Genomic DNA, 22,873 nt, shown 5'->3' on the forward strand with positions numbered 1-22,873 from the left:
TGAAGTCGGGTGCAGTTCATCAGAGTTCATTCTCATCGCGCGACTCTGTCTGCTGTCAGCGGGCATGTAGCAGAGCTCAATTGCCGTGAGACCACTCTGCAAAAAATGCATGCAAAATGCATCCAAAATGTATCCAAAATTCATGCGTTTTGGATGCATTTTTTTTGAGAAACTCAGTGTTTACAGTTTAAAGGGTGTGTTCTTTTCCGCACTGTTGTGAACGCAATGTGCGCACATACCCTTACATTTTCTGTCAAACCAACCATCGATCTGCTTTTCTTTTGGCCTCTTGTAGTTGACTTGTTTGAGGTCGGACAATTTGGCCAGGTTGTAGAGTATTTTGTTGAGGTCTTTTGCAGCTTAATTCACTCCTTCTGGGGTTGACTTGTACTTGTAGCTGTAGAAGTTATGAGCATCTCCTGTATTTCGGGTGTGTTGGGAGACTGTTTATATTTTATTTCTGACGTCTTGGAACATTTATTGGATGGAGGCTGTAGAGGGTGCTCTGCTGTGGCTTTTGTGTGGATGGTTTCTCTGTAGATTTCATGTACAGGAGGAGTTGGCTGTGGTCTGACAGGTGCGTGTGTGGTGACTATGAAGGCGCTAATTTTTGCCAGGTCCATATCTATAATGGCGTAGTCTACTACACTCCTTCCTACATGGGAGTTTAATGTATATCTTCCCAGTGAGTCTCCCATTAAGAATTTGAAGACCTAAACTTCTACATATGTTCAGGAGCTTTTTGCCACTTTTGTTGACTGTACTGACATAGCTGTTTCTCTCTGAGTGTTCTGAATTGTGACTGTCATTCTCTGCCCCAAATATGTAGATGTTTCCATCTGTGGTCAGAAAGTCTTTTTCACTCCCTATTCTTGCATTGAGGTCTCCAAAGATGAGAACTTTGCCCAGGACCTGATAATGGGGAGCTTTTTCTTGTAAGGTCTCAAAGCTGTCTGGATTGAAGTAGGGGGGACTGTGGCGGTGGAATGTAGGTGGCGCAGAGGTAGACATCGGACTGAGCGGTGAGGATGGATATGCTAATTCTGATCCATATGTGGCTGCCTCCTCTTTTCACTGGTTTGATGTACTGATTGAGCTCTTCTTTATACCAGATCAATGTTACTCCTGAGCAGCGGCTGTATCTGATTGACACCAGAGATTCATTTTCAGCTCTGGTCCATGTTTCCAGAAGGATCTGAATGTCTATATTTTTCAGTCTTTGAATAAAGTCGGGGTCATTTGTTTTACATCCAAAGGCCAAGATGTTCAGGCCTTGGATGTTCCAGCTGCTGATTGTGAGTGAGGTCTTTTTTTTTTTTATTCTATATACCTCGTGTACGAGACCTTGTATTGAGTGTTGCTGTGTAAGACACTCTGGATTTATGACTGGTTTATAGATGTTTAGTTTGATCCAGTTACATTAGTATCCTACACAATGTGCTGAGCAGGGTTCTAATCTCTTCCATATCTCTGCTCTGCATGTCTCTGTGTGGGGCTGATGGTCCCCATTCATGGTGGTCTCCTCCTCTGATGGCCCGATTTTTGGGTGAAGTGTTTTGTTTATGGCTTCCTGTGATAAAATCCTGTCTTTTCATTGTTGGGGGTCTTTCCATGGGATTTTGGTTGCTCTTGAGTCCAGGCCTGGGGTCTCTGTTTTGTATGATGTCTTTCAGCTCTTTGGCCAGAAGGCTGACCCATTGTTTGTTGAGGTGCTTGGTGTCATAGAGGTGATGGTGATTTATGAAGGGGTTTTTTGCCAGGATCATGACTGGCACAGCCTTGATACTTGTGGTCAGGTCCGTGTTGATGCTCTGGATGGTTTGCCTGGATATATCCTTTCTTGGGAGTAGAGATGACAGAATGATTTACTGTCTGGGAATTTTAGTTTTGCCGTCTTTACTAGTTGGGTCAGTTGTCCTGCGATCTGCTGGTGTTGGTCTGGCGGATTGTTTGTTCCTGTGTGTATAACAATATGATTTGGGCTTGTTAACCGTGGGTTATTGATTACTGATGTCACCTGCTCAATAGTTGCACAGCGGATTTTATTGACCCTTTTTCCTGGAAATAGTCGCCGTGTATTCAGGTACTTCCCATTTGAGTCCATTATTAGGATGGTATCAAAACTTTGTGAGGTCACGGGTCGGGTACGTGGGTGAAGCTGGGGGTCTGTGCTGGAGATTTTGCTGGTGTCTGATTCTCTTCTCTTTTCTATCTCTCTGGTTTGTGGTTCACTTATATTATTTTTAGGATCATTCATATTGTTGGAGTTATTTGGTATCTCAGTGTCCTGGCCAGTGGAGGCCATGTTGTCTGTACTGGTGCTAGTTTCCATAGTTCCCTCCTGGCCAGTGGAGGCCATGTTGTCTGCATTACTCCCTCTTTCCATGGTGTCCTCCTGCTTCAGGTGTCCAGGGATCTTCAGCTCTGTTACCTCCTGTCTCAGCTGGGCATTTTCTTGCTGCAGTTCACACATTTTGCTTCTCATCTCCTGTCCATGTTTTTGTAATCTAATACAAGTTTAATGTTTTGCCTTTTGAAAAATTGAATTGGTGGATGAATTATTTTTCTATCTACGCCCAGAGAAATGTTTTTAATGACTTTTTTAGAGAGACAGGAGCAGGCATCTAAGGTAGAATTTGTAGCAGTCGTTTTTCTAAAAGGAGATACAAGAATTCCCACCTTTGAATTGTTATGGACAAGATTATGAACTATTATGAGTACTAAGGGGTACTTTGCACGCTGCGACATCGCTACTGCGATATCGTCGGGGTCAAATCGAAAGTGACGCATATTTGGCGCCGGTAACAACGTCGCAACGTGCAAAGCCTAGATACACCGATAAACGATCGCAAAAGCATCAAAAATCGGTGATCTGTGTAGCGTCAGTCATTTTTATAATGTCGCACCAATAGGAGATATGATGTTGTTCCTCGTTCCTGCGGCAGCACACATCGCTGTGTGTAAAGCCACAGGAGCGAGGAACATCTCCTTACCTGCCTCCACCGGCTATGCAAAAGGAAGGAGGTGGGCGGGATGTCTACATCCCGCTCATCTCCGCCCCCTCCGCTTCTATTGGCCGCCTGCCGTGTGACGTCGCTGTGACGCTGCACGACCCGCCCCCTTAGGAAGGAGGCGGGTCGCAGGGCAGGTAAGTGCGTGTGAAGCTGCCGTAGCGATAATGTTCGCTACGGCAACTATCACAAGATATCGCATGTGCGACGGGGGCGGGTACTATCGTGCTCAGCATCACTATCATCGGCTAGCGATGTCGCAGCGTGCAAAGTACCCCTAAGGCTATGTGTCCACGAGAGAATGTAGCTATAGGATTTTTCTGCATCAAAATCTGCTGCTTTCCCGCAAAATCCGCACATTTTCAAAGGTGCGGATTTGATGCGGATTTTGGTGCGGATTTTTTTTTTTCCCAATTTTAAAGCCAAAATCCGGATGAAAATCCGCAACAATAATTGACATGTTGCAGATTTTTCCGGATCAAAATCCGCACGAAATCCGCTGCGGAAAAATCCGCAGCGTGGGCACAGCATTTCCAAAATGCCATAGAAATGGCTGGGAAGTGCCTGAGCTGCAGATTTTCGGGAAATCCGCGGCTTTTCCACGAGAAATCCGCGGCAAAATCCGCGCATTTTCCGCAGCGTGGGCACATAGCCTAAGAGTTATATGAAGATATCCAAAAACCAGGATTTAAGATAGTGCTTGAACTGTGTACAACACCTATATCTCCATTCAGACATCATAAGACTCACCAGATAGTCTGGACTTTCATGTGAGAAGTGAATCATGCTGACATAGCTTAATATAAATTGGGAAATACATTGTACATCACAGTGTATTGTATATCACAGAATAAGCTATGTTACCCAACGTGTTACGTATTATTGGCTCCTAGCCAACTTATTCCTTTACGTTTGTGTCAACTTCCATAATTAAAGGGAACCTGACAGCAGAAAATTAGCACTAAACATAAAAGATTCCACCTCTGCAGCTCGTGGGCTGCATTCCAGCAAGGTTCCTGTTATTATTGTGCCCCCTTTTAGACCAAAAGAAATACTTTATAAAGTGGTACCTTTTTGAAAGGAAAAACTGTAAATGTGACACGGGGGCGGGCTGCCTTGTGTCCGTTATTCTGCCTCCTGCCGCTTTAGGCCCTCCCCAATCGCGGAAATTCCATAGCTGTGGACACCGCCCAGTGATCCATAGGTCCCCGCGCATGCCCAGTGCCTATCTCTCGTGAGTGAGCACTGTGCCGTGTCACCGCTGGGAGCTAGGAGAGCAGGGAGCCAGCGCTAAGCAGTGTGCGCGGCTCCCTGCTCTCTGCACATGTAGCGACGTTATGATCGCTGCTGCGTCGCTGTGTTTGACAGCTAAGAACACAACACATGGGAAAGAGTGGGCACAACTACACCAAACATGTACTGGAAAATCCAGAATAATGGAATGAAGCAAGAGGAGTCCCTTGTTGCGTGCAAAAAGTGTGAAAAAGTTTATTAATAACACAGAGAAATATTATTAAGAACACTTAAAACTGGGAAAGATCAAAGGGGTGATCCACCCATGAACAGTTTAGCACATCACCACTAAAACCTCATGAAATAATGCCGATGGAGCAAATCACATAGGCTCAAAAATAACAGTACCAGAGAACAGTATACAGCAATACATAATCACCAAATGTAGGACTAACATAAATATGGTACAGATCAAAGAGAGCCAATACAATACCAGATGAGTAAATAATGAGAGAGGAAGTGTGGGTGCGCCTGCCCCACGCGTTACGCCACCATGTGTGGCTTCATCAGGTGTTTGACAGCTAAGCAGCGATCATAACAGTGACATACAAGGTCGCTGTTACGTCACAGAAGATGGTGACGTAACAGCGACGTCGTTGTCGCTGTCGCTATGTGTGAACCCAGCCTTAGTTTGGATGTCTCTAATTATGCATCTTTTCTTAGATCGGTAATCTGACAATTTAGATCAAAATTTCCTTAACTAGTGAGAAGGCTAAGAAAAATGTAAAAAATATATAGTTATATTTACAAAAAATGTGAATTTAAAGAGAATAAGTGAATTTAAGTCCACAGAAGCGTAAAACATAGTATGAACCTTATTTGAGTTATTTTGCTTGGCCCATTTTGGGGGTTTTATGTGAAATTAAGTCGAATTTGCTTTCATTTTTTATTTTTTTTGTTCCAATACACACAAAAGAAATAAACATGAATGACAGAGTGGAATTACAATATTTTTTTTGGCGAAAAACTTCATTTTCTGGAACAATTTCAAGGGTGTCAACACTTTCAACCTTAACTGTAAATATCATGGGGAACTTAAAACACTGTTTTTGACAAAAAAAATAAATCATAAAGCCATCCCATCATGACAAGGTGTACCCCAATCTAATATTAAAAACTCACCTTTTGTGAAACAACGTGAGTGTAGATGGGGCAGAGAAGGTTCAGAGCCCAATTTTTTGGACAGCCAACCATGGGAAGCTACATAAATGATACATATGAGTAAAGGAGAGGGGGTCACACCCCTTTTTGTGCATAGCACAAAAAAATGAAAACCAAAAATGAGGCAGAGTTGGTATACATGCACTGCATAGAAACATGTTCACACTGGCCATTTAAGGCTTTGTTCACATGTCTAGTCATACTTTAGAACAGATCCAACAGCAATCCATTACCAATAAAGTTGTGCAGACACAGTTTTGTCTGTTTTTAAATAATTTTAGCTGTGTTCATTTTTTAACATTTGAGTCTAAGCAAAACGAATACGTTAATTACATACACCGTGTGCAGAATTATTAGGCAAGTTGTATATTAGAGGATTTTTTGTTATTGATCAACAACTATGTTCTCAATCAACCTAAAAGACGCATAAATATCGAAGCTTAATATATTTGGAAGTTGGAGTGGGTTTTTTTTAGATTTGGCTATCTTAGGAGGATATCTGTTTGTGCAGGTAACTATTACTGTGCAGAATTATTAGGCAACTTAATAAAAACCAAGTATATTCCCATCTCACTTGTTTATTTTCACGAGGTAAACAAATATAACTGCACAAAATTTAGAAATAAACATTTCTGACATGCAAAAGCAAAACCCCAAAAAATTAGTGACCAATATAGCCACCTTTCTTTATGATGACACTCAACAGCTTACCATCCATAGATTCTTTCAGTTGCTTGATCTGTTTAAAAGCAACATTGCATGCAGCAGCCACCACAGTCTCCCAGACACTGTTCCAACAGGTGTACTGTTTTCCCTCCCTGTAGATCTCACATTTTATGAGGGACGACAGGTTCACTATGGAGTTCAGATCAGGTGAACAAGGGTGCCATGTCATTATTTTTTCATCTTTTAAACCTTTACTGGCCAGCCACGCTGTGGAATAGTTGGATGCATGTGATAGAGCATTGTCCTGCATGAAAATCATGTTTTTGTTGAACGATACCGACTTCTTCCTGTACCACTGCTTGAAGAAATTGTCTTCCAGAAACTGGCAGTAGGTCTGGGAGTTGAGCTTCACTCCATCCTCAACCCGAAAAGGTCCCACAAGTTCATATTTGATGATACCAGCCCATACAAGTACCCCACCTCCACCTTGCTGGCGTCTGAGTCGGAGTGGAGCTCTCTGCCCTTTACTGATCCAGCCTCTGGCCCATCCATCTGGCCCATAAAGAGTCACTCTCATTTCATCAGTCCATAAAACCTTTGAAAAATCAGTCTTAAGATATTTCTTGGCCCAGTATTGACGTTTTATCTTATGTTTCTTGTTCAAAGGTGGTCGTTTTTCAGCCTTCCTTACCTTGGCCATGTCCCTGATTATGGCACACCTTGTGCTTTTTGATACTCCAGTAACATTGCAGCTCTGAAATATGGCCAAACTGGTGGCAAATGGCATCTTCACGCTTGATTTTCCTCAATTCATGGGCAGTTATTTTGCGCCTTTTTTGCCCAACAGGCTTCTTGCGACCCTGTTGGCTATTTGCCATGAAGCGCTTGATAGTTTGGTGATCACGCTTCAAAAGTTTGGCAGTTTCAAGATTGCTGCATCCCACTGCAAGACAGCTCACAATTTTGGACTTTTCACAGCCTGTCAAATTTCTCTTCTGACCCATTTTGCCAAAGGAAAGGAAGTTGCCTAATAATTAAGCACATCTTATATAGGGTGTTGATGTCATTACACCACACCCCTCCTCATTATAGAGATGCACATCAGCTGATTTACTTAATTGGTAGTTGGCGCTCAAGCCTATACAGCTTGGAATAGGACAACATGTATAAAAAGTATCATGTGATCAAAATACTAATTTTCCTAATAATTCTGCACACGGTGTAGTTAGATAGTTATGTAGGTTGAAAAAAGACCAAGGTCCATCTAGTTCAACCTTCCTCCACCAGTTCTACATTTTGTCATTAAGTTATTTATAACCAACAATGTTGTGTGTATTGAGGAAATCATCCAACCCTTTTTTAAAAGCTTTTATAGTATCTGCCATTACTACCTCTTGTGGGAGGGAATTCCACAGTCTGGCTGCTCTAACTGTAAAGAACCCTTTCCTATTTAGCTACTGGAATCACTTTTCTTCCACCGCAGTGAATGCTCCCTGGTCCCTAGTATTGTCGTTAAAAGGAAAAAGTCACGTGCCAGGCCTTTATGTTGACCACACATGTATTTATACATATAAATGATATCTCCTCTGAGACGTCTTTTTTTCTAAGCAAAATAAATCTAACTTTCTCAATCTGTCATTATATGTGAGGCCTTCCATTCTTTGTAGTGGTGTAGTTACCCACCTTTGAACTGACTCTATCTTTTGAATGTCCTTTGAAAATGTGGAGCCCAAAACTGGATCCTATATGTTAGATGTGGCCTTAAAAGTGATTTATAGACTGGTACCAATAAGTTGGGATCATGGGATCTAATCTCTCTCTTTATACACCCTAAAATCTTGTTTGCTTGTGCAGCTGCTGCTTGACATTGAGTGCTGCTGCTGCTTAGCTTATTTGTAACCAGAATATCCAAGTCCTTCTCCTGTTTTGTAGTCCCGAGTATACTTCCATTTAATGTATACGCAGCTATAGCATTACTCCGTCTTAGGTGCATTACTTTACATTTATCAACATTAAATCTCATTTGTCAAGTATCTGCCCATTGTCACATCTTATCCATATAGTTTAGTAATATTGTACTATCAAGGCCAGTTTTTAATATCCTAGACAGTTTGGTGTCATCAAAGACTGACACTTAACTATCAATCCTATCTACAAGGTCATTAATAAAGAGAATTAAAAAAATCTATCCTAGCACAGATCCCTGCGTTACTCCACTGCTGACTATAGCCCATTTAGAGAATATACCATTTATTACTACTCTGTGTTTCCTATCTTTTAGTTGCATATAGTGTCCCCTAGTCCCTGCTTCTGGAGCTTCAGTATTAGGCTAATTTTTGGTACAGTATCAAATGCCTTTGCAAAGTCCAAACAAATCACATCAGCTGCATTACCAAGATCCAGATTTACACTTACCTGCTCATAGAATCCCAACATGTTGGTTAGACATGACTTATTTTTCATGAATCCATGGTGTCTGTCACTTATATTATTTTTTGCAATATATTTTTGCATGTCATCCCTTAAAATGCCCTCAAAAACTTTGCACACTATTGATGTAGGCTTACTGGACAGTAGTTGCCTGGATCCACCCGTTTACCTTTCTTAAATATTGGTACCAAGTCTACATTTTTCCAATCCTGAGGCCCCAACCCTGTTAGAAGCGAGTCTAAAGCCTGCTTAACACGTTGCAATTTTGCATACGATATCGTATGTGATTTGCAATGCCCCCATCGTATGTGTGGCACGTTCAATTTGTTGAACGTGCCGCACAAACGATTAACCCCCGTCACACGTACTTACCTTCCATACGACCTCGATGTGGGCGGCGAACATCCACTTCCTGGAGTGGGAGGGACGTTCGGCGTCACATCGACGTCACGCAGCAGCCGGCCAATAGAAGCGGTGGGGCGGAGCTGAGCGGGACATAAACATCCCGCCCACCTCCTTCCTTCCGCATTGTGGGCCGGGAGCCGCAGGACGCTGGTAAGATCTGTTCATCGTTCCTGGGGTGTCGCACACTGCAATGTGTGCTACCCCGGGTACGATGAACAATCTGACGTGCAATTCTAGAGAAAGGTACGATGTGTATGCGATGAACGTTTTAACGTTCAATCGCACGTACCTGTCACACACTGCAATGTACCTTACGATGCCGGATGTGCGTCACTTACGACGTGACCCCGCCGACACATTGTAAGATACATTGCAGCGTGTAAAGCGGGCTTAAGAAGATGCGATTCAGTAGCCTGGCAATTACTGAGCTCAATTCTTTCAGTATTTGTAGATGAATGCCATATGGCTCGGGGGATGTGTTAATGTTTAATTTACTCAGACACAGGCGTATTTCTTCTTGTGTTAATTATATCAGGTGGTGAACTTTGGTTTTTGATGGATGGATTCCTATTTCCTTTCCAATTCAAATCAATCCAGTAAGGAAAAATAGATCCTTTACAAATGAAAGGAAAACTGATAGCTAATTAACAGATCTGTTTTCCATAAGTTTCACTGTTAACAAAAAAAAATGAATCCGGCTGAAACCTGTTATTTAAAATCAGACAAAAAGGTTTTGTCTAAATAACTTTTTTGCTAATGAATTGATGTTGGATCTGTTATAAGGGATGATTACTGGACATGGTGAACTTAGCCTAACATAGAACCAAAATGAGCATGTACAGTATCATGCTGTAAAAAGTAATAGTACATATAAATGGCAGCCTGAATTATGGCAGTTTATGGACACTGAATCATCTGATATAGATCTCTCAATGTGTATGATTTACTTTGGTCTGTCTGTTTAAAAAGGCATTTAATTGCAGTCCATTATATCCTGTTACTCTAGTGAATTTGAAAAATTTGGGGGTCAAAGCAACAGTTTTGTGGTTAAAAAATGTATTTGTTCATTTTAAAGGCTTAACGTTATAAAATTCTGTTAAGCACATGGAAGTTTAAGGTGCTCACTAAACATCTAGATACATTCCTTGAGGGCGTTAGTTTCCAAAATAGGGTCACAAGAGGTAGCTCCACTGTTCAGGCACCTCATGGGCTTTGCCAATGTGACATGGCACCCCCCAAACTACTCTAACTAAATAACTTAAATATGGCGTTTCTTCCCTTCTCCATTTTGTACTGTGCCTCAAAAGTAGTTTTCTACTACATATGGGGTATCTGCTCACTAAGGAAAAGTTGCACAACAAATTGTACAGTCCATTATCTCCTGTTACCTTAGGGAATTTGAAAAATCTGGGGTAAATGCAACAATTTTGTTGTTAAAAAATGGATTTTCTCATTTTTACAGCTCAACGTTATAAAATTCTGTGAAGCACCTGAGGGTTCAAAATGATCACCAAACATATAGATAAATTCCTTCAGGGCTCTTGTTTTCAAAATGGGGTCACTTGTGGGGCAACTCCACTATTTAGGCACATCAGGGTGTCTCCAAATGCAGTAGGGAGTCATACAATCATAGATTGGTAGAGTTCAAAGGGACCTCAAGCCCCATCGTGTCCAACCCCCTGCAAGTGCAGGCTTTCTTAAATCATCCCAGCTATATGTTTATCCAGTTTCCACTTAAAGATTTCCATTGATAGAGAGCTCACCACCTCCCGTAGTAGCCTGTTCTACTCACTGACTGCCCTCACTGTCAGAGAGTTTTTCCTACTGTCTAATCTGAATCTCCTTCCTTTAAGTTTCATCCCATTACTTCTTGTACTTCCATTTGATCATGAGAATAGGGTAGTTCCCTCTGCACTCTGACTACCTTTCAGATATTTGTAGACCACTATTAAGTCTCCTCTCGGCCTTCTCTTTTTCAAACCAAACATTCCTAGTTCTTTTAGCCTTTCTTCATATGACATGGTTTGCAGACCTTCTACCATTTTGGTGGCTCTTCTCTGGACTTGCTCCAATATATTGATGTCTTTCTTGAATTGGGGCGCCCAGAACTGTACACAGTATTCTAGGTGGGGTCTGACCAGGGCATCGACTAGATTCAATGCTTGTCTTGATATATCCCAGTATTTTGTTGGCCTTTTTAGCTGCAGCACCGCATTGTTGGCTCATGTTGAATCTGCGATCCACTATTATGCCCAAGTCCTTTTCCCCGGTGCTATTACTTAGTTCTGTTCCTCCCATACTATATATGTTTTTTACATTTCTTTTACCCAGATGTAGGACTTTGCATTTGCCCCTGTTAAAACCATCCTGTTCTCCTCAACTCATTGTTAGAGTGTATCTAGATCCTTTTGAATACGATATCTTTCCTCTCTAGTGTTGGCTACTCCTCCTATCTTAGTATAATCTGCAAATTTTATGAGTTTCCCAATAATTCCATTATCCAGATCATTTATAAAGATATGAAATAGCACTGGCCCCAGGACAGAGCGTTGCGGCACCCTGCTTTTGACTTTCCTCCAGGTATGTATCCATTTCGTATTACTTGTTGTGTCCGATCATTAAACCAGTTTTGAATCCCATCTAACGGATTTTTTGTTGATTCCATGATAATTTTTTCAATGAGGATGTTATGAGATACTTTATCGAATGCCTTACTGAAGTCAAGGTGCACTATATCCACAGCATTCCCCTGGTCCAACCATTCAGTGACTTTATTATAGAAGGAAATCAGGTTGGTCTGACAAGATTTATGGGTCATAAAGCCGTGCTGGCTTTGGTTGATTAATGCCTTCCCATCCAGGTACCTAAGTAAATGTTCTTTGACAATTTGCTGGAAGATTTTTCCTGCAATAGAGGTCAAGCTTTGAAGTCTGTGTCTTCTCAGGTGTTCCCCCTCTTGCAACCCCAAATTCAAGGATAGCATGATCGCTGAGTCCCAGTGTCCCTGCTACCCTTAGTCCCTTTACCTTATCCTCGTTATTTGTTACGACTAGGTCCAAGATGGCTGTTCCCCACGTATTTTGTTCTACCAGCTGGGAGATTAAGTTCTCTGCAAGGCATGATATAAATTGGATAGAGCCTCTACTCTTACTTGTGAGGGTTTCCCAATGAATGTCTGGGTATTTGAAATCTCCCATGATCACTGTTTTATGTTTTTTGAGAATGTGGCCATTTGATGTAGTGAAAAAAATCTCATCCATATCCTCTGATTAACCTGGTGGTCTATAATAAACACCTATTATGATGTCCTTCCCATTGTTTACTCCATGAATTCTTAGCAAATATTTTCTAATAGATTCTCATTCTCTGAAACTTTAAATTCTCTGGAGACGTGTCCTTTTTTTTTTTTTTTTTTTTTACATATAATGCAACTCCACCTCCTCTTTTGTTAGTTCTATTGTTTTTGAATAGGTTGTATCCTTCCATTTGTAGGTTTCGAATCATGCGTGTCACTCCACCACGTTTCTGTGATGCCGATCACATCATAATTTTCCTTCTGTATTAGGAGCTCTAGTTCTCATTTGTTTCCCATGCTTTGTGCATTTGTGTAAAAACATTTTAGTTTGTGCTCTTTTGTTCCCCTTTTCTTAGATTCCTTCTGAGTCTCCTGTCCTCTGTCCTCTTTACCATATCTCATATCCTTGGTTAGTTCATCCTTTAGCTGCATGCAGGGTCGGTGTGGCCTGCCGGGGTAACAGGGAGTCCCCCGGTAGGCCCCGGGCCCTCAGTGGGCCCCACGTGCCTTATATAATGCGGGGCTGTGTACAGGGCCGGCGTTTCTCAGGGCCGGCGTTATGTGCGGACAGAGTGGGCAAAGCCCCCACGCTCTAATGGGCCCACCCTACGCTTTGAGGGCCCCCCAGCCTTTCAATCACAAACTGCAGCGATAGCACAAGTTCTGTACTATCGCTGCAGTTTTTCGCAGTTGCAGAAGGACCTGTGGTGACATCACAGTCATGTGACTCACCGTAGGTCCTGCACTGCGGAAGTCCCAGGCCTGTACATATCCGGTGTACAGAGACCGCGCGCTATTCAAATGTACGTGCATCCTTCAGATGCGCGTACATTTGAGCAGTGCAGCCGGTGACAGGAGGCGGAGGAGCTACTCAGCCGTCATCACACTGCCGCCCGGGCCGCAGAGAAGAGGATGCGCAGTGCCCGCAGGTAAGTGCTCTGGAGGAGCCGAAGAAAAAAAAAAAACAAAAACGAAAAGCACTCACCTCTTCTCCGTTCCCGCGGTGCTCCAGACCGCAAGACACTTAGACCCCTCAGTGACCCGTCCTCTGCACGGAGCCGTCGCTGCAGGCTTCATGGCTTTACATGAACAAGAATTGGAGTTTTTAGATTTGCCAAATAAGCAAAAAAAATACCCAATCGAGCAAAATATTTTTAAATGTTTATTAGAATAATGTGCTCAAGGATATAACAATACATAATAATCAAGGTAAAAGGAAAGGGGGAGGTGCTAAAGGGGAAAGAACCCCACGTGTCCCGGAGTAAATGGAGAAAAAAGAGATATTTTTTTTAAACTCCAATAAGAGGTAACCAATTAAATATAGGCATAATGCCCAAGGCAGAAGCAGAGCTGCATCAATAGTATTAGTAGACTCATCAAGAGTCATAATTCTATGTCTTAGACAAGAGAGAGCCGCACCACTTACCAAAGCCTAGTTACCATCAGATGCCGGGTTAAAACGTGGGGACCAGCAACCCAACACGTGTTTCGCGTTCATTTGCTTAGTCGGGGGACAGATAAAAAGTGTGTACAGTACAGACCTTATAAAGTCCAAGGAAGGCTTCCGAACGGCCCATTCATTGCGCACTGACAGGTGTTCTGCATCAAGAGGCATCCACAGCAGGGACCGTAAGGAAGAATACTTCCTGTGACGTCACTCCTATTTCCGGTTCTCCGCTGTCACGGACGCCACCGCGGTCATGCATAGAAACCAGACATTCCCCGCAGCCCGTCATGAGCCCCGCCCGCTCAAAAGACTGGAATCACGGATAACATAGTGTTATCAAGAGGTAACCAGCAGGTCTAAAGCAGTACCTCCATGTACGTAGGAGCATAACCGTATGCTAAGACGCAGGAAGTTACTAAATAAATACCTAATAAAACCATCCGCCACCAATATGATATACACCATAAAGGAAGAGGATAGGTTCACCCAAGGACTGTTGACAAAGATTATAGGTGCAGTACGGGGATATAGCTAGTCAGGGGTTAGGAAGGTGCATCTATCAATAAACCTGTACACATAATACATGCATATATACATAGATATGGCATCCAGTGAGCTATTCCATTGTGGTATAGATACTGCATCTTCACAATTCTTTTTAGCCATAACCCCTGATATTTTGGTAATCCAAAGATCCAGATCCAAGGTGGTCATGGTTAGTTCCTTCCATTCTCATGATTCCCAATGGGGGAGGATGAGGGAAGGAGGGTAGATGGTTTGGGCCATAACAAACTAGACAATGAAAACAAAAAGACACACTGTTAAAATTGAGAACCATAAAATAAAACCACTAAAAGAAGTACCGAAACAGTCAAAAGTCTGCATAACAAAATGCATATCTTGACACCAATATGTGCACAAGTACACCCGCTACCGCATATGTACATGTACGTGTCTCGATGTTGTGGTGGAACAAAAACCCAATCCTACCATCCAGGAAGGGGACCAAATAATCGTCAGGGGGAAAGAGAGAAGGCAAGGTGTTAGAACACCCTAAAGAAACGGAGAAAAACTGAGACGTTCATTAAGACCATGGGGAGACATGGTCCCTAGGGTAAAAATCCAGTGGCACTCAACTTGTGCAAGTCGTTTCCTGATGTCGCCACTGCGGATGCCCAGATGTACCTTGTCAATTCCGCGGATTTTTAATGATTTAGGGTCACACTTGTGGACCTCCATAAAATGACAGGGTATTGTCTTCAACATGTCCAGATCTGTGGCTTCCCTAGCGGCCAGAATGTCACAAACATCTTCTCTTGTTCGGATATGGAGCTCACAAGAGGTCAGCCCAATATATATCTTACCGCAGCCACATACGGCGTAATAAATCACGCCAGATGTGCTGTAGGAGATATAATCCCGAATGCGGAACTCCTTTTTTCCATCCGCCGAGCAAAAGGTAGTAGCTCGAACTATGTTCTGACATCCCCGGCACACACCACAGGGATAACAACCAACACGTTGTGGGCCACAACAAAAGAGGGGGGGGTTCTCTGCCACATAGTGGCTATGTACCAAGATATCTCTGAGACTCCTACCCCTCTTTGCTGTCATCAAGGGACGCTCTGGTAGATACCCTACAAGAGATGGTTCAGTTCTAAGGATATGCCAGTGTTTATTCAACACTCCCCTAATTTGGTCCATTGTCGACAGTAGGTTGATATGAATCTGGCCACAAGTCTGGGTGATGACTTCATGGCTTTACTGCAGTTAAATGCTTTACGGCGCCGCAAATCATTTAACTGCAGTAAAGCCATAATGGTATCCTGCGGCGGTGGTTCCAAGCATCGGAGGAGATGATGGAGGGGTCTGTGTGTCCTGCGGTCTGGTAAGGTAAGGACACCGCAGGAACGGAGGACAGTTGAGAATAACGTGTGTGTGTGTGTGTGTGTGTGTGTAAACAACGGCATAATAGGGGACTGGAATGAGGACATTACTAAAGGAAGGGGGGGGCCCATTCATACACTGCACAAGGATTTGGGGGGCATTCATACATTGCACAAGGATGGGGGGAGCCCATTCATACATTGCACAAGGATGGGGGGGGCATTCATACACTGCACAAGAATGGGGGGCCCATTCATACACTGCACAAGGATTTGGGGCCCATTCATACACTGCATAAGGATGGGGGGGCCTATTAATACACTGCACAAGAATGGGGGGCCCATTCATACACTGCACAAGGATGGGGGGGCCCATTCATACACTGCATAAGGATTGGGGGGCCCATTCTTACACTGCACAAGGATGGGGTGGCCCGTTTTTACACTGCATAAGGATGGGGGGTCTGTTATTACACTGCACAAGGATGGGGGGCCCGTTATTACACTGCACAAGTATGCGGAGGTCCGTTATTAGACTGCACACGAATGGGGAGGACCCATTGCTACACTGCACAAGGATGGGGGGGGCCGTTATTACACTGCACAAGGATGGGGGACGTTATTACACTGCACAAGGATGGGGGGGCCTGTTATTACACTGCACAAGGATGGGAGGCCTGTTATTGCACTACACAAAGATGAGGGGGCCGTTGCTACATGGCACAAGGATGGAGGGGCCCGTTGTAACATTGCACAAGAATAGGGGGCCCCTTGCTACACGGCACAAGGATAGAGGGGCCCATTGCTACAAGTCACAAGGATGGGGTGGGCCCATTGCTACACGGCACAGGGACGGGGGGGCCCGTTGCTACACAGCACAAGGATGAGGGCATTACATTTTATTGGGGTCTATTTTTATTTTTGAAATTTACCAGTAGCTGCTGCATTTCCCAACCTAGGCTTATACTCGAGCCAATAAGTTTTCAGTTTTTTGTGGTTAAATTAGGGCCCTCAGCCTATACTCGAGTATATACGGTAACTTGAGATGTGGGGGCCTTGGTGGGGGAGGAGCGATATTACTTTACAAGTGACATTATGGGGCAGTGGGGGCTAAATAGGGGTCATTATGAGGCAATTTAGGAAGGTTATTGTGACAGGCAGCATAGTATGAGGAGCGGGGGGAATTTATGCAGAGAGATATTATAGAAAGGGCAAGTTTTGAGGGTACATTATGGAAAAGGGCAGTTTGTGGCGCTATTTTGGAGAGAAGCAGTGTGTAGAGGGATATTTTGTGCAGGAAGCAATTAACAGCCCCTTTTGATTCCACTTGTTCCCCTAGATATTATTAAATAAAAGGGGCCAGAATGAGGGACATACATTATTAGTTTATTGTGGCAAGTGGGGCATAATTACTGTAGGGGCAAATTAGGGGAGATTATTACTGCTGTAATATAAATTAATTTTGAGGATACTGTCTTCCATGGGGGAACAAAAGACTGATGTAGTGTAGAAATTGCGGGAATAGTGAGGAATGTGCTCTAGGAGTGATCAGCTATAGGTGACTGTGTGTTATTTTCTGCAGTCATGTCATGGCAGGAAGAAGTGATGATGGTCAGCGCCAGATGAAGAGAGAAAGCAAAGATGAATAACCTCAGCTAGAGACGTCACTGGTAAGTCAGTGTATTACATGTACACACACACTGTACACTATATAGAGAGCTCCTGTGTATAATGTCACTGGTGATCACTGTATTACCTATATACAGATCTCCTGTTTATAAAGTAATCAGTGATCACTGTATTACCTGTACACTGACACTATATACAGAGCTCCTGTGTATAATGGCACTGATGGTAATATTAGTGTTATTAGTATTGTGGTTTTTATTCATGATCATTTATTGTACTATTCGTCACGGTGGTATTTATCTCTTGTATGTAGTATTATTTGGTAGTCTGGTCATATTGTCGTGGTATTTCTCCCTTGTATGTGGTTGTAATCAGTCACTATGTGGTGGTAATATGTATTCAGTCACTATGTGGTGATATTTCTTCCTTGTATGTGGTGGTCTTGGTATAGTGGATTGTGTTCTGTCTGGAGGTCACTTTTTCTCTCTATCAATATTGCGAAGATTCATTATTTACAATAGTTTAAATATTTGAACGTTTAACCCCTCGCTGTCCTGTGACTATTGCACTGTAGCAAATATGCACTTACAGGTTCTCCAGTGAAAACAAGTAATCTTCTTTACTAAGGCCACGTGCACACAGTATTTGGTGAGTTTTTACCTCTATTTAAAGCCAAAACCAGGAGTTGTAAAATCAGAGGAAAAGTATAATAGAATGACGGGCATCGCTTCTGCATTTTTCACCCACTCCTGATTTTGGCTACAAATACTGAGGTAACATACTGACCAAATACTGAAAGTGTGAACGTGGCCTAAGCATGTGATAACTTATTCATCAGTGGAGGTCTGATTACTGGGACCTGCACTGATCTGCAAAATGTGCAACTTTTATTCCCATTGGAGCTCGAGTCCGACTCAACCCCTGATCCATTCATTCCCTCAGTGGCTGCGAGCGCTGGGTTTGTTTTTATCTGACCACCCCAAAGAGTATGACTGAAGCTGGGGTAACACATCCCACCTGCTGTTGCATGTTATAATGGGGATATAAGTATCCTGTCAGGGATAAAAGTTCCACATTCTCCCGATCAGTGCGGTTTCCACTGGTCTGGTTCCACCGATCAATAAGTTATCACCAATCTAACCTGAGGATCAGTGATAACTTTTCACCAAAGACCCTCTTCTGCAAACTACTGTAATTATACATCAGTTATGGCGCACAGGAGATGTGCAGGTGTCGCCTGTGTTTTACTGTCTGCGCTCCACTATAATGAGGATAGCGGCTAATAGATATTTGCATGTAGCTGTAGGGTGGGTCCTGGAGTCAATTCCCCTGGTGGGCCCCAGACACCCCAGTCCGACCCTGGCTGCATGTTCTTGTCTGGCAAGACAAGTGTCCGCTATCTATTCCAGACAGTTTTGAGTTGAAAAAGTCAAATGGCGCTTCTTGCCTTCCAAACCCTGCTGTGCGCCCAAACAGTTGATTTCCACCACAAATATATAATAATAAGGTATCAGCGTACTTGGGAGAAATTGCACCACAAATTTTATGGTGCATTTTCTCCTTTTATCCTTGTGAAAATAAAAGATTTTGTTAAATCAACATTTTTGTGGTAAACATTATTTTTTCATTTTCAGAGCTCAACGTTATAAAATGCTGTGAAGCATGTGTGGGCTCAAGGTACTCACCAAACATCTACATAAATAACTTCTGCGGTATGGTTTTCAAAACTGGGTCAATTTTGGGGGAGCTCTACTGTCTAGGCACATCAAGGGATCTCCAAACGCGACATGTCATCTGTTCTCTATTCCAGACAATTTTGTGTTCTAAAATTCAAATAGTGCTCCTTCAATTCCGAACCCTGCTGTGCAACCAAACCGTAGATTTCCACCACATATGGGGTATCAGTGTTCTCAGGAAATATTGCACAACAAATAGTATGGTGCATATTCTCTTGTTACTCTTGCGAAAAATGCAAAATTTGCCGCTATTGTAACATTTTTGTAGGAAAAAGTAAAATTTGCATTGTTTCCTTCCACATTGCTTTAGATTCTGTGATGCACCCATAGGGTTAATATACTTCTTGAATGTGATTTTGAGTACTTTGAGGGGTGTACTTTTTAGAATGGTGCCACTTTGAGGTATTTTCCGTCACCTAGGTCTCTCAGTCACTTCAAATGTGAAGTGGTCCATAAAAAAATGTTTTTGATAACTCTGTTGGTAAACTGAAAAATTGTTGATAAACTTTGAACCCTTTTAACTTCCTAACAAAATAAAATAGGTTCAAAAATTGTGCTGATGTAACATGTGGGAAATGTTATTTATTAATTATTAGGTGTGACATAACTCTCTGGTTTAGGGAATAAAAATTCAAAGTTTGCAATTTTGCGAATTTTTCTCCAAATTTCCAATTTTTTTTTCACAAATAGTCGCAAAAAATGTTACCACTACCAACGACAATATGTCAGAAAAAAACAATCTGTTGAAGCATTCCAGAGTTATAAACTCATAAAATGATGCTAGTCAGAAGTGAAAAAATTGCAGTCCTTAACCAGCCGGATTGCTCCAGTGTTTCATGGAGATAACGGAAGGTCACTTCTCAAAGCAATGCATGAGAGCCTCATTCTGGCTCTCATAAACTTGCATAGAGAGCTTGTTGTAACTTCTGGATAGTCAGAAGTTTCAGTCACAAGATGGTGCCGTGGAAACGGATGACCAGAGCGCTATAGATAAAAGTTGAAGACACCGTAGGGTGAATATAAGAGTAGGAACAAGGGTCTTAGGGGCACTTTGCAGACTACGACATCGCAGGTGTGATGTCGGTGGGGTCAAATCGAAAGTGACGCACATCCGGCGTCGCTCTCGACATCGTAGTGTGTAAAGCATTTTTGATACGATTAACGAGCGCAAAAGCGTCGTAATCGTATCATCGGTGTAGTGTCGGGCATTTCCATGAATTGGGAATGACCGATGTTACGATGTTGTTCCTCATTCCTGCGGCAGCACACATCGCTATGTATGAAGCTACAGGAGCGAGGAACATCTCCTTACCTGCGTCCAGCAGCTATGCGGAAGGAAGGAGATGGGCGGGATGTTTACGTCTCATCTCCGCCCCTCCGCTTCTATTGGCCGCATGCCGTGTGACATCGCTATGACGCCGCACTACCCGCCCCCTTAGGAAGGAGGCGGGTCGCGGGCCAGAGCGACGTCGCAGGGCAGGTAAGTGCATGTGAAGCTGCCGTAGCGATAATGTTCGCTACGGCAGCTATCACCATGATATCGCAGCTGGGGCGCGGACTATCGCACTTGGCATCGCTACATCGGCATGCGATGTCGTAGTGTCCAAAGTGCCCCTTAGATTAGAAGCACCACTGTAGCGCTGAAAAAAAAACACAAAACGCTAAAGTGGTGCTTTAAGCTGCAGTATACTGGCAAAGTAACGTTTTCACCTGTCAAGTAAAGGCTGGCCTATGACTTTGTTTGGTGTGTGCAGCAGCAACTTTCTCAGTATATATGCCAAGTGTATTTACAAACTGATATGAACAGGTCACATTAAACCAGGAAACAAGCAAAATCCATCCGATTATATTTAATGAGCTAATCTTCATCCTGATCTGCAGCACTTCACACTTTATCCTTACTAATTTCTGCAGTGTAAATTGTAATTAGAAATACATTTCCACATTAGTGGATAGTATTATTGGTGATAATTTGTTATATTACTGTGCTGTGTGTTTTTTATTTTAAGCAACATTTTGTATTTTCAGCAGATAGTATGCAACAGTTTGTCTTCAGTGAGACCAAGACACCAGTGTTTTGATATCTTGCAGAATGCAGTGACTAAACATTTGGTAAGCTTTTCTTATATATTTTTATTTTTACAATGTGTTAAGACGGTCCAGATTCATTAAAAGGCATGTGCCTTGTAGTGAATTTGAAGTTTCTAACTCTCAACGGACACCCTCATCCGGGCTGCCATGATCCACTCCAGTTTTGATGATGAATTGGTGCTTTACTCTCTTGCAATATATTTATTATGATCTAATTGTTTTATGAGTCGATTTAAAGATATCCTGTCTGTACTAATTGTACTAGGAAGGCAGAGATTGGGATGCTGGAACACTTTCAACTATTTTTGTTTGATAGCTCTCTATTTATACTCATGGAAAATTAGGCTTGCAAATACACAGCTGTACACCTCTCCTTTCATTTTCTCCTTGTGGAGCACCACCATCTGCTTTTCCATTGACATTAAAGGCAGAGGCTCTGGCTGCATGACGTTACCTCTGCTCTCTACTCTCAATCAAAGAGCAGAGGGCAGTGACTGCACATTCACTGATGGGGATATCAGTGCATGTGCATCCTATGGCTTGTCTTTGCTTCTGCTCGCTTGGTGCTGTCCTTTGCTTTTTGGTTGATAGCGAAAACACAGGTTGCGCTCTCCACTATCAGTCAAAAGGAAGAAGTAAAGAGGAGCTTACAACTACAAGGACATTGGTATGCCTAAGAGTTGACATGCAAGCCTAATTGCATATGAATAAAAACTAGATTTCATAGCAATGACACACCAAAGGCCAACAAAATAAATGACATTGGAGACTGTTCACCCTCTGTATCACGTTACCTATTGTTTTTGTGATTATATTATTTTCAAGAGTTTCCTATAAGAGCTGTTAAATATCTCAGAACCAAAGAATTTTGTAGCTATTTTAGTTCATAGCTTATTTTGGCTTTTGTTGAGCTTCGTTTTTGGTAGTCGGGGTAATAAGGGGTTAATAACAGCGCACAGCTGCTACTAAACCCTAGTTCCAATCTAGGTTCAGCAAACAAGGTTGTTGCTGATTTAGGAGCATGAGCCATGCTCAGCTGGGAGATCTATATATAGAACACGCTGTGAAATCTGAGCCGCCTCTGGCCAGCAGGCAAGGATGGAGCAGCTGTGTCTGACTATGTGCTGGCGACGTCACCAGCTATCTAATGAAAACTAAGGAGGCCGATAGGGAGCAGTCCTTGGATCTATATATAGATCTACATATAGAGCTCCCAGCTGAGCACGTCTCGTGCTCCTATACCAGCAACAACCTTGTTTGCTGAACCTAGATTGGAACTTCCTGGGAGCTTATAACACACAGATCAAAGGCTGCAACTGAGGATAGCAATCTGCCCTATCACCAAGTAGTAACTTAATATATAAAAGCACATTCTAACTTTTTTTTTTCTTTTTTCGTTTCGTTTTCGGTTTGGTTTTTTTGTTTTTCTAAGACGAAAACAGCATGTTACATTACTTTACTTTACTCTTGAAATGTTCCCACCCTGGAAAAGATGAGCAGAATATGAAATATATGTCAGATGTAAAATGAAAGATATAGAAATAAAATTATTGCACAAATATGTACACCCTTAAACTAATACTTTAAGTACCCTTTCAATTTTTGACAGCATTCACTTTTTTTGGGTACGAGGCTATCAGTCTAGAATTTTCCACTCTTCCTTGTGGTAGTGCTATAAATCTGTTTGATCTCTATTTTTCACGCAATTTCTGGTATGGGCAAGGTCATTCCAAAACTTTAATCATCTTCTGGCAAAGCCATTCTTTTGTTGATTTATATGCACACTTAGGGTTGTTGAAATACTGAAAAGGGAAATTCGTCTT

General features: G+C 42.5%; 1 protein-coding gene across 4 annotated transcripts in view; it reads left to right on the top strand.

Annotated features, from left to right (window-relative positions):
- Positions 1-22,873, top strand: part of TEX10 (testis expressed 10) — a 1,039,320-nt gene that overhangs the window by 895,555 nt on the left and 120,892 nt on the right. For 2 of the 4 annotated variants that reach the window (XM_075314987.1, XM_075314985.1), the window contains one exon: positions 20,988-21,071. In XM_075314987.1, coding sequence (XP_075171102.1) covers positions 20,988-21,071 — 84 coding nt within the window. Of the gene's footprint in view, positions 1-17,176; positions 17,258-20,987; positions 21,072-22,873 lie in introns of those variants that run through there. The other 2 variants (XM_075314986.1, XM_075314988.1) reach the window with 2 other exon arrangements.

The sequence above is a fragment of the Anomaloglossus baeobatrachus genome, chromosome 6 (assembly GCF_048569485.1).
Source record: "Anomaloglossus baeobatrachus isolate aAnoBae1 chromosome 6, aAnoBae1.hap1, whole genome shotgun sequence".
Lineage (NCBI taxonomy): Eukaryota > Metazoa > Chordata > Amphibia > Anura > Aromobatidae > Anomaloglossus > Anomaloglossus baeobatrachus.